Here is a 14,984-nt window from a genome sequence, read left to right as displayed (position 1 = left end):
GAATCCTAAAACAGTGTTATATTCCACTAACAGTAGACCCAAAATATTTCGATCAAGCAGATAAAAAGATGTTGATGTTTGACAAACAAGTTACAAAGTTATAAGTCTGTCAATTAAAAAAAACTATTTTGGCTGCCAAGCAAGTAATACTGGGTCATGTATTCAGACCCCTCAAACTTGACAATTTTTTCCATTTCTGAAGTCATGCTGCGAAGACAAGGATGTAAGGCCTGGTATACAGTACAGCCACTCCCTTGAGATTGAAAAGATACTGTGAGACATGTATTTGAGGTATCTGCTGCTAGTTCCAGGATAGTGGAGAACTATTAATTAAACCAAGGTCGTCTCTCATGGTAAAAGTCTGACTAGGTTAAGGGAACAATAAACAAAGAACATGTCACTGAAGTCTTGATTTCAGACTTTTAAGAAATTATTAAAAGATATATCATTTAAATAGATATCCAGAAACCGAACTGTGTGAGATGTTCTCTTTACTACATCAACATTTATAGTCTAAAACTTATGGGTTTCTCAATAGCATCAATTGATGGCATTCTTCTTTATTACAGTAAGAGAACTGGATTGTCAGGCATGTTTGGAATTCTTGCTCTTTTTAGAGTTCAGATTTGCATGCCTAGATGGTGTAACATCCTTTATTTCCAGGTCACTAATATACATATCTTGTTTTGTATTTAAAGTGTGATGAATTATCAAGCTCAAAAATTTTAACTGTTTAGAAGGTGGGTTTAAGAAGGTCATCCTGTTGAAAGGTCCAGATTATCCTGAGAGAACACCATTACTGGGTCTCACAGCTTGGTGATTGATACGAGTTTGATATGTCAGAGGCTTATAAGTGACAACAACTAAGAATTCTCTCATAATGTAACTTGGAGTGGTAATGGTATGATAGCAACCAATCTTGATGAAGAGAGTTAACTGTGAAATTTTTAAAGACATTATGGGTAGAAGTCTTTTTCCAGCTGGTGCCCACTGTAGACCTGTAACATCTAGTCATCCCACTGGAAGCAAACTAGATTTGGCAAAATTTGACTTGAATTCCAGTTCTTGATATACAGCTTCATGGTTGATTTCGAAGTCTCACAGAGCTTGAGTTGTATGCACTCAGTGAGTTTATCCTGATATAGAGATCTGTCATTTTGTGAAGATCTGACAAGCAAAGCCTGAACAAGGAAGCACTGATAACCTAAACATGAAGGATTTGTCTCTGTGTTAAACAGAGATCTGGTTAGTGGGTTATTTCCAGGCCATAAATCTCCTGGTCCTCAATTTACCAGCAAGATTTTCCTGAGGAACAAATCTTTATGTTTTTCTTTGATCACAAGAGGATTCTGATTCCTGAGTACCTTACTCTGTACTTACTTTGAATCAGAAATAATGGGTAAATCTCTGTCCAACCCTACTTAGATGAAAAGTCTCCACTGCTCACTTGGTCAATAAGCATGATTTTATTATATACTTCATTCCAACAGTCTAGAATTTAAATGTAAGCTGAAGCAATTCCATACATGCATTCAGTTTTTGAGGTGACCATCTACATGTAGATCTGTTTAAGTCAGGAAGAGCAAGTAAAATACTTAGGATGCTGGATGGCTATACTGCTAAACAAACAGGCTATTAATTCTTGTACCCATGGCGTTCTGGAGATTCTCCCTTTTTTCTATATCTATAGGGGTGGTTTCGGGATTTGTACCAATCCCCTTTGGAGTACCCTCTATTGTGATAATGTGCTTTCTGATCATGACTATAAAAGTATCGATGTTGGTTATAATATTTGTTGTGGTCTTTATAGTCATTTTCTTTTATACTGTTTTCTTCTGCAACAACAGCATTCACATCTTGTCCAAAGAGGGAAGTGCCATCAAAGGGCAAGTGTGAGATCTTCTCCTGGGTTTTCTTAGTGAGAGATGTAAGTCGGAGCCAGGCTTGCCTTCTGTAGTCTACTGCCATTGCCATAACTCTGACTACAGAGTCCATTATGTCCCTAGTAGTACAAAGCTGCCAAAGGCCTGCATCCATACCATCAGATATTATACATCTTGCTTTTCCACGATCAAACTCTGGGTCATGGACCAGATCCTCCATGTCTTCCCAGAGTTTACGCTGATATTGAGTCATATAGGCCATGTAGCTAGCAGCTCGGGCTGCAATGGAAGCAGCATGGTAAAATCTACAACCCATGACCTCCATTTCCTTTGAGGTAGAATCTAGAAGAGATGTTGTGCTTCCTCTTTTGCTATGCTCTAATGCTTCTACAATGGGACCCTCAGCTGGAGGATTTGGTTGAAAAGGAGAGGTATCCTTGGCCACAGGATATACCCTGTGTCCCATGAAGGAAGAAGGATGGCAATCAGCAGGGTCTTTAAAAACCTCAGTGGTGGCAATTCTCAGAAGAGGATGCAGCGGAGGAACCAGACGTTTTTTAGAAGTCACATAATCAGGTTTCCCGTCACATGACTCTGCTTCAGATTGTAATGTTACTCTCTTTATAACACCTCTCTGTTCCATTCTCTTCAAAAGACCTGTGAAACTGGTCTGACTGGGATCAGCTGGCTGTCCTTTGTCATCAGCTGAGGGGGATTTGCAGTCTGCTTCTTCTTCAACTGTGGATAAATTCTCTTCCTTGGAGGTGATGTCCCAAGGAACTGAGGAGTTCTCACTTGGCCTAGAATGGTGAAATCTGAAACAACTCCTGGACTGTAGATCACGTATCACTCGGGACATCTCAGCCACTTGTGTCTGGAGATAGAGGATGGCATCCTGTCCATGCTGTGAAGCTGAAGACTCTGGCAGTAAATCCTCCTTGACCTGTGAAGAGGCCAAAGATTCTTGGGGGACCAGAAGTGGAGATGAAGGCAGATTCTGATAATTTTGTGATGGTTTAAGTGTATCTGTCTCAGAGATCTTAAAATCTGAATTATTTTGATCATTTTTTTGGTTCTCCAATGGGTTCTCAACAGAAGAAGGTTGAGAAACTATCCTCTGTGGACTGCTGGTACAACTCCCAGAGGAGCTGCTGTCTCCAATGGGAAGAGGCACATTGCAGCTAGAGCACATTTCTGGGCGATGATTCTCAGAGGATGGCACCTTAGACTCAGGCATTCTCTGGGTTATCCACATGAACAAGAAAACCAAGGAAGAAAAAAAAATGCTTTTAATATGTTAACTTTCAAGTGCAGAGATGCATGTCCAGTAAGTAGAATTCAATTTTTAAAAATTACTATAATTAAAATAATGAATGATGCAATCCACTATTGGTGAGCAAGGGATCACAAGAATCAATTGCACAAGCTTCACTTTCCCAAAGACCCAATACCAACTACTGGCATTAATCTGGGACTCTGTCCCTGAAAAAAGAGAATATAAACAAGCCCAGTTCAAGTGGTGCCATCCTAGCCTGCTGCTTGGTCCCATACAAGGATAAGAGGTGGTTAGATCATTGGTGATAACAATTAAAAAAAAAATCCTATACAATATATTTAAGTCAATAAAAGGAGCTAATAACTGCAGAAAACACTCGGGATAAGTCCCACTGAGGGGGGGAAAAAAAAAAGTTTTTTAAAAAAGTCCTCCATTGTAGAATCACTTTTAAGCCCCTTTAAAAATTCTCCCATTCACTCTCCACGAATAACAAAACTTTCCAGTTGCATAGTCCTACTTTATGGTTTGTAGTTTTCAAAGAGCTCAAATATATTTTTGTTACCTCATTTCATCCTCACAACAACCCTGTGAGGTAGGTACTATTTTTATTTGATAAAGAAACTAAGGTTAAAAAGCTACTTAATTTATCCAAAATTATAGAATTAATAAGGAGTAAAGCTGAGACTAAAACCTAGGTATTTTCATTCCAAGTCCAAGTCTCAATCCTCTTTTATTACAGAGCAGAAGCTTCTGGCCACCTTGAACAAGACCAAGGAGTTCTGTAATCCACCAAGAAAATAGCCCATTAGTAGCAATTTGGGCTACAACAAATGTAGGACAAGAGTGTTACAAAGGGCTCAGCTGCTTCAGTTCTCAAAGTAAAGAAAGTATTAAAGGGTTAAACCCACAACCAAAAAAATCACACGTAAGAGAGAAAACTCCAAATATGGGGGATAGAAGAGGTTAAAAGATATGATGTCTAAAGTAATATATCACCTATAACCCTTCCTACATGCCATTTTCTAAAGGATCTTCTCATATTCTTTCTTCCAAGATAAAACAAATTTTCTGTGGCTACATGGTTCTGGATGAAAAGCATCCAGTTCCATAGGGCATCTGAAGAGAAATAGGAAAGGAAAAGGACACAAGGAGCCAAAAAGCTTGCAGTTTTTATTCCATTTCCCTTTTATCAGATATCATCACCAAGGCTTAGAACTTTCCTGCGTCATGTCATCCTTTCACACCCTCACTGAAAGTGAAGAAACAAAACTAACAGTAGGAGATATTCTGGGCAAATAACTCCTTGGACTACCCATATGGCCCATCCTAACAGAAATGGTCCATCCTCTAAAGCAGTGATGGTGAACCTTTTGAGCTCGGCGTGTCAGCATTTTGAAAAACCCTAACTTAACTCTGGTGCCGTGTCACATATAGAAAATTTTTTGATATTTGCAACCACAGTAAAACAAAGATTTATATTTTTGATATTTATTTTATATAATTAAATGCCATTTAACAAAGAAAAATCAACCAAAAAAATGAGTTTGTGTGTCACTTCTGACATGTGTGTCATAGGTTCGCCATCACTGCTCTAAAGCAATAAACACAACCGTCATTGATCTGATAACTCTCTTTAGAGAATGCCTATAAAATGACAGAAGTAAAGAAATACAAATCAAATATAATGTACTTACATCACTATGAGAGGTGCTAGGTTCTTCATCATCACTGCTGACCAGATCAATATATTCAAGAACAGGTCTTAATGGTCCTTCCTAGGAAAGAATTGAGCAAATTAACAAATCATGAAGAATTATTCAAACTAAACTAGCATTTTAAACAATGTTTGTTGGGATTGGCAAAAATTCCTCTTAATTCCTTATGGCTGGCAGAAAATAATCAAAATGCAGAGAAAAATATTCAGAGTATGTACATGAATAAGAAATGATGACAAGAAAAAAAAGAAAGAAAGAAACGATGGCAAGGTCTAGGAGGAGGACCCTAAACCCCAATAAGAGTATTGGGACTATGTCAATTAATACAGAAACAGGCTATAAGGACACAGATATTATAAGCCAGTACTTTTCAAATGTGATGGGTATCAATGGTTTGTTAGATATCTAAGCTCAAAACCATGGAGTTCTTTGACCAAGAGCTCAGCTTTATCTCCCACTTCTATAGAGAAATATTAAACCTAATTCTTCTCCATCCTTTCTTTCCATCCATACTGACTCTTATCATGAACCAGGCCTTGAATGCTAGGCTTAAAAGCCTTGATTTTATTCTAAAAGTCTTGATTTTAGGCTAAAGAGAATAAAAACTAACATGGGAGTAACATATGAGACTTGTGCTCTAAGATAAATCACATAAAGAAGTATGAAGAGTGGAAAAGGCAGAATTAACCAGTCCAGACGCATAAAAATGCAGAACTAAAGTAGTGGTGACAGCAAGAATAGTGTGGTGGTGCATATAGAAGAGAATATATGGGTATAATGGAGAGGTGGGGGAGGGGGAAGCGCGAAGATTGGCAAACAAAATCCCAACAACAACTAGAAGTAAAAAAGTGATCCCCTAAGGTTTCAAGCTTGGGTAACTAGAAGGATACTAATGCCATTAATATAAACTTGGAATACAGAAACACAATGCTGATATTCTTTTGCACGTAATGATGTGATATGCCAACGGCACAAAGAGGTATTTGGCAGAGCTGGAAATGCAGGCCTGTAATCTGGATGTATGAAGTAACTGAGAATAGAAATTGGGGAGTGGCTCCCCTAAAAGCCTATTAACTGTAGCTTTAAATTGAAACTATGAGTAGCCAAAGAAAAAGGCAAAGAGGACAAAGAAGAATTCAAGGAGGCTCTTGAGGAAATGCTAGAATTTTAGGATTTAGGAAGAAGAGCTATGTGGGTAATCAGAGATTGGAAAAGAATCAGGAATGCATAAATCCGAAGAAGCTAAAGATAAAGTGAACCTCGATGAAAAGTTATTGATGCTAAATATGACCCAAAACACACACACACACAAAAAAAAGTGTCACTGAATTCGGCAAAAAGATTTTGAGAGAGCAACCGTCAAGAAAGTAGTGAGCACAGGAGCCATTCTCTAAAAATTAAATAGAAAATAAGGCAGTAAAGGGCATGAGTAGAGAGTATTCTTTAAAAAAAATCGGGGGGGGGGGGAGGGTGAGGGCACGTGCTAGGGGGTGGGGGTGGCCAGGGAGCGGTCAATGGGGGAAAAGGAGACTTATGGAATACTTTAAACAATAAAGAATTTAAATTTAAAAACAAATCTAGTACGTTGAGAACAAGAGGAAGGAACATAGGAGGAGGAGAATATGGCTGAAGAAAGACTTCTTAGGATAGAGAAAGTTGACTGTTGGCAAGCCAAAGTGATTAATTCGATGGAAAAACTAACAGAAAAAGATTCTAGATCTGGAGACAGAAGCTAAGATCTAGTTAAAGATCCTCTTCCTGAAAGAAGCATCCAGTCTAAAAGATAGCTTGTTTCTTTTTCCCCTGGGCTACAACTTCTCTGCAAGCAGAAAATTACTATCCTTGCAGGTAGTGATCCAGAGCAAAACTTTTGGGCAGGAATCATGTAACAAAGTAATTGGGATTTTTGCTAAGCTGTAAAAATGGAAGTTTAAAAAGGAGGAAAAGAGGGACAGATATTCTCCAACGTATTGTCAACAGAGGTACATCACGTATTTTAAGACTAAAACCTACCACTGGTATAAAGATCATCAAGATTATATAATTAATCCAAAAAGGAAATAGAGTAGATAAAAATAACTTCGACTGTTCATATAATTATCTGAGTTTGCACTATTCAGGAAATTTGCATTAAATAATTTTTATTACATGCCCACAGAAATAGCACGCCAAGAAAGTCCTTAGGTTACCAGAAAAACAGAGGTAGGGCCAGAATTTCCACGAACAGATAGTAGGTAAAGAAATAAGGGAGATGAAAGAAAGTAACAGGCACAAAGCAAAAAGTAGAATGGGCAGAAAAAACAGGATAACGAAAATGGTAACAAATAGGATTAAAAGGTTAAGTCAAGAAATAGTAGAAGAGGCAGAAATGAAAACAAACAAGAGAACTACCAGAAATTTACTACTGGAGGAACCATTGGACTGATATGCACAACTAAGCAATGGCAACTTCATATAATTCACACTAACTAAAAAGAATAAAAAGAAATCAGGATAGGGAATCCAGACGTGAGAAAAAGCAGGAGTCATTTAGGATACCTATTCATTACTCAACACATAATTATGGAGTTGTAAGTGATAGAATGGTAGAAAAGTGTCCGAGGCCTCCAAAAAGACAAAGAGGCTGAGTGGAAAAATAAGAAAAGGTAAGTACCCCCAAGGAAAAGATTACTTTATAAACAAATACTCTAATTTCCACAGTGGATATAGAAAAACTTCCACCATAATGAGGTAATCAAAACATTTTAGTACTCCATTTATTTTCCTACTAATCAGTAATATTTGTCATCCTGCCCTATAAAGGGATTGTACTAAACTTTTCATGCACATGATTTTATTTAGTCCTCAAAATTACTTGACAAGGTAAGATACTGAATTACCATTATCCCATTTAACAAGTAAGAAAACTAAGTGAGATACATACCTGGTTCTCTAAACACATAATTGGCTGTGTGCCCAATGCAACTCTGAAGTAGTTCAAAACATAATTTTTTTTAATAGTGGTGTTTTTTTTTGTTGTTGTTGTTTTTTAAATATATTTTATTGATTTTATACAGAGAAGAAAGGACAGAGAGAGAGTTAGAAACATCGATGAGAGAGAAACATCAATCAGCTGCCTCCTGCACACCCCCCACTGGGGATGTGCCCGCAACCAAGGTACATGCCCTTGACCGGAATCGAACCTGGGACCTTTCAGTCCTCAGGCCGACGCTCTATCCACTGAGCCAAATCGGTCCCGGCAATAGTGGTGTTTTTTATTTTATTTTTTAATATATATTTTTATTGATTTCAGAGAGGAAGGGAGAGGGAGAGAAAGACAGAAACATCAATGATGAGAGAGAATCATTTATCGGCTGTCTCCTGCACAACCCCCCACAACCCAAGCCATGTGCCCTTGACCAGAATCGAACCTGAAACCCTTCAGTCCGCAGGCTGACCCTCTTATTCACTGAGCCAAACTGGCTAGGGCAGCCGTGGGCAAACTATGGCCCGCGGGCCGGATCCGGCCCGTTTGAAATGAATAAAACTAAAAAAAAAAAAAAACCGTACCCTTTTATGTAATGATGTTTACTTTGAATTTATATTAGTTCACACAAACACTCCATCCATGTTTTTGTTCCGGCCCTCTGGTCCAGTTTAAGAACCCATTGTGGCCCTAGAGTCAAAAAGTTTGCCCACCCCTGGGCTAGGGCAATACATAATATTTTTAAATCTATGCTTATTATCTAAGTTTCTGAGATAAGATACTTTTCAATAAGAGAAAAATGAGTACCTGCTACTATCCCCAACTCTGAGTAACTTGTAACACTGACCAATAAATAAACTCCCCCAAAGAAGTAATGTTTACAGCACAAAGACCAAGAGAAAATAATTTCTAATATTTATAATGACTGCTTATATCCCTAACAAGTATATATGCATGTGGTCCTCCACTTACAAGGTATTTTATTTGAAAATGCTCCATACATCAACTAGTAAACCCTCATTCTTTTTTTTTTTTAATTGATTTTTTACAGAGAGGAAGGGAGAGGGATAGAGAGCTAGAAACATCGATGAGAGATAAGCATCGATCAGCTGCCTCCTGCACACCTCCTACTGGGGATGTGCCCTCAATCAAGGTACATGTCCTTGACTGGAATCGAACCTGGGACCTTTCAGTCTGCAGGCCGACGCTCTATCCACTGAGCCAAACCAGTTAGGGCTAAACAGTCATTCTTATCTCCTCTGTACCAACACCAAATCAAAGGATTCTACTTCCAAGGCCACACAATTTAGGAGCAGAAGCACAGGCACAAGCAAAACAGATTAGGAACACAGTTGAATTAATAATCTAAGTTTAAAAACAAATTTGTTTTAAATAAAGGTTTCATTTCTGTTATTAGAAAATTCTCACACAAATCCAAAACACCAATTGCCGACTAACTGGAAAGTGTTGTCAATAGACAAAGATATACACACAAAAAAAGCTTACCTCAGTCTAAAACAAATATGGATTTAACCACAGATGCAAAAATCTAATCTAAAATTCTAAATAATTCATTTGGGTGTTTTTTTTCCATATAGATAAGTTAGGGGCATAGTTTACTTCTTCAGTCATGCCGAGTTCAAAAATTTCAAATGGTTCCCAATTGCCTACTTTAAGTTCAAATGTAGTCCACAATTCAAGATCTATACTATTCTAGCCCATCCTTTCCTCTCCCACTTGCAAAAAAAAAATCTTATCTTCCACTACTACACAAAAAACTGCTTTTCCAATTTTGATGCCTTTCCGTATTTCTTCTAAAAATAACCTTTAAACATGTACAAATACTAACTGCTACATATGGCAAAGTAGTAAACTGAAGGACTTTTTTTTTTTTGGTGACAGCACCATTTGTTTTTTATAAAAGAAATTTCTACTAGAATTATTTACATAGTTCTCATCTCCTATTTCATGTCCCACACTAAAATACTGATATTTTTGGGTGAAATGTATTTCCAATTAGTATGTGTAGCTCCAAAGTACTTAATTCATGACATATTATGAGCTCCAACATTATTTTTATTAAGCTAATTATCACCCTTAAGACAACCAGACAAAAGATATCCTATTTTTTTATTTTTATTTTTTTTGCCTATGACCCATTCTACTGCTGGAGAAATATCACTTGAGCTATGTGCTCAAGTTATTTATGAAATTATACAATTTCTTTCACTATTTCCACAGGTTCAACGATTCCACATTAAGCCAATAATCGCGGCTGAAACATAAATCTCATGTGCTGTTTTTTTTTTTGTTTTTTTTTTCTTAAATCCTCACCTGAGGATATTTTTTCCATTGATTTCTGGAGAGTGGAAAGGATGGAGGGGGAAGTGAGGGAAACAGAAAAGGGAGGAAGAGAGGGAGGGAGGGAGGAACATTGAAGTTGACTGGTTGCCTCCCGCACAACATGCCTCAACTGGGACTGGAGATCAAACCGGCAATGGAGGCAGGTGTCCTTGACCGAAAATCGAACCCGTGACCATTCAGAGCCAGAGCTGATGCTCTAACCATGGAGCAAAACCGGCCAAGGCTCATGTGCTGTTCTCAAATTTATGATAGGTTGTCTCAGCAGTTTTTATACCTTTGTATCTACAGTAGCTCTGTGAAAAAGCATGTCATGGGCTTCTACACTAAACAATTTTCTGTGAGTAAATTAAAATATCCAGTTTCAAAGAAAGACATAAAGATGGCTGAAAAAAGAGTCATGTTACTAAATTAAACAGAAAATGAGAGAAAAAGACCTAAATGAAAAGTTTTTGTTAGGGTAATATTCTGTTTCTTGATTTGAGCACTGTTTACACAGGTGTACTGGCTTTGCAAAAGTCAAACAGTACACTTACGAATTGAGTTCAATGTTAATTTCACTAAAATATAAATGAAAGGGGTCATTTTAGACCTCTACATCTATATTCTTCCTTTCTTTCAGCATGCTGTGTAGTTTCAGATTCTATTTCTGCAAACCACAGAAAGAATGATGTGCCATCATATGGATCAAAGATTAAAAAATTAAATTAACAGCAAACTAAGAAATCCAAATCATAATAAATCAAGAAACGACATCATAATGCTCTTTTCTGTATCTGAATTAATCTTAAGTTAACCAGGGAACTGTTTATTATTTAATTGGATAAGCATTACCTAGAGGATAAGATTGGGTCACAGAAAGAAGTAGGAGAGTCTGTCTCTAAACATATTTTAAAATAGAATTAAGGTATCATTGTCATTTAGTGTTATCATTACAAAGACAGAGGGAATGTCGAATAGGCTTCTTCTCGTATTATAATTGTACATGGTACATATAATTCATTTGTCCATTTAGAACTATCATGCCTTTGAACCTATAGTTGAAAACAAGAATAAATATAAGTTGTGTCAAGCTGGATACACAAAACTGACTGTATATTTTTTATTCTGATGAAAGATATAACAGATTCTCTACATTTAAAATAAAACTTAGAGTTAAACTTCAACTTAATACAAGCTTGTATTAGTCACTAGCTACAATTCTCCATCCCAGAGTACCACAAAAAATATTTTTGAAATCTTATTTTAATAGATTCCATCAGTGACTTTCAAAGTAAGCCTGTAGTTCATAAAGAATTGTGTGTCATTCTTACTTAATTTGCACAAAATATCAAAATAAGTACTCTCCATTCACAAATATACCAATACTCAGGAAGAACCTGAAATATTTGTCCTAAAGAGCCAGGGAATTCTGTTTCTAAGCATACTTCAGTCCACAGAGACTGGGGGCAGGATACAATTCTTCTAACCTCCCACAACCCAAAACTTTAAAAGTTTGAAATAAAAGAGGACCATATACGCTAGCACTGGAGAAAAAGCCACAAATGCTCTTGTGAAAGACTCCTACACAAACCCATTAACACACAATACAATAGATCATCACATGGCCCTAATGTTGTGATACTATCGAATATTGTTTAATAACCAGTTTTATACGAAGTTGCCCCAAAACAAACACAAATACTCTGTTAAAGAAAAATTATACACCTTTAATAATACACCTCAACTCCAGGATTCAAAGGGTACTTTAGACTAGAGGTATTCTCCAAGCAGAGCCCTTGTCAGACTTTGTTTTGGGTGAAAATCATCCCCAAAATACATCAGATCCACTTTCTCCCCAAACCAACGCTTTAAAAAGTGTGGTCCAGAGATCTGTCTATCCTTGCATTTTTTTCTCCAAAATGAAGATTCCTAGACCCCCACCTTCCAATTCTGACTCAATAGGTGCAGAGTGAGGCCCAGGAATATATACACTTGTTACGAATGCTTGGAAACGGTCTCCACGGGAATAAAATCAGAAAACACAGTGAGTTCCTGGTGATGCAGGTATCTTCATTATGCACATCAACTGCACTACTGTGCTGTAACATGGTGACCTCAGAGATCTGTGACACCTTCAAGCTAGCTGCCTCCACCTGAGGAAGCTCAGGTTTTGAGTTCTTACAGCCCTCCTCCTCCTCCTCTACACCCTTCCTCCTCCTCAGCTGTCCCTTCTCCCTCACCTGGGTGTCTCCCCTTACAGTGGTTCTCAACCTTCTGGCCCTTTAAACACAGTTCCTCATGTTGTGACCCAACCGTAACATTGTTTTCGTTGCTACTTCATCACTGCCATGTTGCTACTGTTATGAGTCGTCATGTAAATATCTGACGTGCAGGAGGGTCTTCGGCGACCCCTGTGAAAGGGTCGTTCGACCGCCAAAGGGGTCGCGACCCACAGGTTGAGAACCGCTGCAGGCTTAGCAGCTGCTCCTGACCCATTTCGATACACAGCCTTAAGGGACCAGATCTCGGCCTGAGCCAGAGTAGAAAATGGCCCTCCGTGGAGGCAGGAGGGGAGCGATGGAGGGCACAGCGCGGCCTCGGGCGGCAGCCTTTGTGATGGCCACGGAGGTCGCTCGGTTCCCTACCCCACTGCCACCTCCACACTGTCCAGGGCCCGTCGGACATGCACACGTATTGGCTGGGCGATGGATGAACAGGTGAGGTGTCGTCCCATAACCGCTTACCACGCAGTCTTCGACTCCGAAAAACCCGCAATGTGGCTACTTACACTCACAAACTGAATGTCATCTTCATTTTCATCCGCTGCGGACTCAGATGCCCCAGGCCCCGCTGGAGGGACAGATCCTATTATCTACAAAAATAAGCCAGAACACGCTTATCTATACAGCCATGTACTTGCAGGAAGAGGTTTTCCCCAAAAGGAACGAAAAGGGAAGAGCTCCCAAAGAAACTTAAGGGCACGATTCCACGCAAACCCGACGAAGCGCAGAGCTCCCCGGAGTCGGGTTGTGCCTCTGCCTCCGTGGGGGGGTCGGGACCAGCCGGCGAAAACCAGCCACGGGCCCCTCCGGATCCCCCCGGCGGCTCCTGGACGAGGGACGCAGGCTCCCTGCCGAGGAGCAAGGCCGGTCGGCGCAGCAGCCACAACAAGGAGCTCGGGGGCCGAGGCGGCCATTGTTGCTGCTGGTTCCTGCTCAGACCTGCAAGGTCTCAACGCCGGCTCGGCCGAGAAGCCCAGGGCATCGCCCCGAGGCTGCGACCGAGCACCAGGCCTCCGCCCACAAAACACAAAACCCTGCGCGGCCCCCCCACTCACCTCCGGCCCTGGGTCTCCCATTTCTCCGACGGCCTCACTGACAGCACCGGCGCTGCTGCTGTCCCCGTGGCCGCCGCTGTGGCTGTTGTCCCTGCTGCCGACACCGCCACCGCCACGACCTCCCTTCCCGCCCAGCCCCGCTTGACGCCGCCGTGACCCGCCCCTGCGTGAGCGCGACGCCGCCGACGCCGCGGGCCAAAGAGGTGCAAAACCGCTTCGGAAGGAAGAGCGGCCGGCTCGGGCCCGCTATCCTCCGGAGCCTCTTAACCACGGGCCCAACCTCCCTTCTCCCGCACCGCACAGGACGCTGGGAATGGTAGTTCTCTCGTCGCACCCGCGGACGCCCGAGCTTCATTGGAAAAGAGCGGAAAAGGGCCTCCAGGCCCAGCGCATGCGTTTCTCCGCGGTGACGTCACAGCACTTCCAGCGAGCGGTGGGTGGGCTTGGTTCTGTTGAATAGAGATGGGAAGAAGGTTTCGGGTTGGGTTTTGCGTGATTTGGAAGTGAAGGTCACTTTCAGGTGGTGATGGGGACGGATGTCTCAGTTTTTCTTTTTTTTTGCAAAAGGCCATGATCATGGAGCTTTAGCAGAAGTCTGAGAGCGGGAAAGGAATCTGACATGTTGTGCCTTACTCAAGGGCTCCCCAGCATGGAAAACAGGAAATTGAGGACTAGCGCTCCAGGTTAGCATGAAGGAACCGGGCAATGCTAGAGAGCCCAGGGCCCAATAGGACAGGAAGCTGAGAGGCCCAGCTAACCTGATCACTCAGCCCCAGACCACGATTTTAAAATGTACTTTTAAAAGGCGTTCATGCCCTGGCCGGTTTGGTTAGAGCTTCGGCCCAAGAACCTAAGTAAGGGTCGCCCGTTGGATTCCCGGACAAGGTCAGGTACCTGGGTTCCTGGCTTCAGTGGGAGGCAACCAATCCATGCGCCTCGCTTACATAGATGTTTTTCTCTCTCTCTCCCCTCCTCCCTTCCACTCTAAAAGCAATGGGAAAATATCCTTGGGTGAGGATCAAACTATATATATAGTCTCAATTATTACCTTTGTGAAATAAAATAGTTGACCTTTTTACAACGTTCACACTCAAAAAGCAGTCAATAAAATAATTCACTTATGTTCAACTATGTGTGTTTAATTTTTTCTCACATAACACCTTACAAAAACCTTTTTTTACACATCAACAATTGTCAAAGGGTTTGAAAAGAATTCAAGTTGGAAAGTCTTTTATATCTTCGATTCCTGTTTTTGTCTGTATATATACAAACCTACCATCTGACCACACTTACCTATGCTTGTAATAATTATTGCATAATATTTGCTATTTTCTACTTTCCTCCAAGTGCTTTAGTGTAGTGACTTCAGTTGCTTTTCTACCTAGTCAGTTTGAGAGATTTAGAGGCAAATTGAGAATGAGAACCCCGCCTGTTGTGTTCCGCAAAAGCTGTATGTAAATATCTA

At 40.3% G+C, this 14,984-nt stretch overlaps 1 protein-coding gene across 2 annotated transcripts in view; it reads right to left on the bottom strand.

Annotated features, from left to right (window-relative positions):
* Positions 1-13,825, bottom strand: part of ZNF451 (zinc finger protein 451) — an 86,290-nt gene extending 72,465 nt beyond the window's left edge. The window contains exons 1-4 of one of the 2 annotated variants that reach the window (XM_081094146.1): positions 13,520-13,813; positions 12,971-13,054; positions 4,854-4,934; positions 701-3,123 (exon numbers count right to left, since the gene is read on the bottom strand). In XM_081094146.1, coding sequence (XP_080950272.1) covers positions 1,636-3,123; positions 4,854-4,934; positions 12,971-13,054; positions 13,520-13,540 — 1,674 coding nt within the window. In that variant the 5' untranslated portion in view covers positions 13,541-13,813 and the 3' untranslated portion in view covers positions 701-1,635. Of the gene's footprint in view, positions 1-700; positions 3,124-4,853; positions 4,935-12,970; positions 13,055-13,519 lie in introns of those variants that run through there. The other variant, XM_081094145.1, reaches the window with a different exon arrangement.
* Between the last annotated feature and the right edge of the window lie 1,159 nt (positions 13,826-14,984).

Source organism: Myotis nattereri (genome assembly GCF_964212035.1).
Source record: "Myotis nattereri genome assembly, chromosome: 6".
NCBI lineage: Eukaryota > Metazoa > Chordata > Mammalia > Chiroptera > Vespertilionidae > Myotis > Myotis nattereri.
Note: the sequence above shows the minus strand (reverse complement) of the source record. Positions and strands in the feature narration are given on the sequence as shown.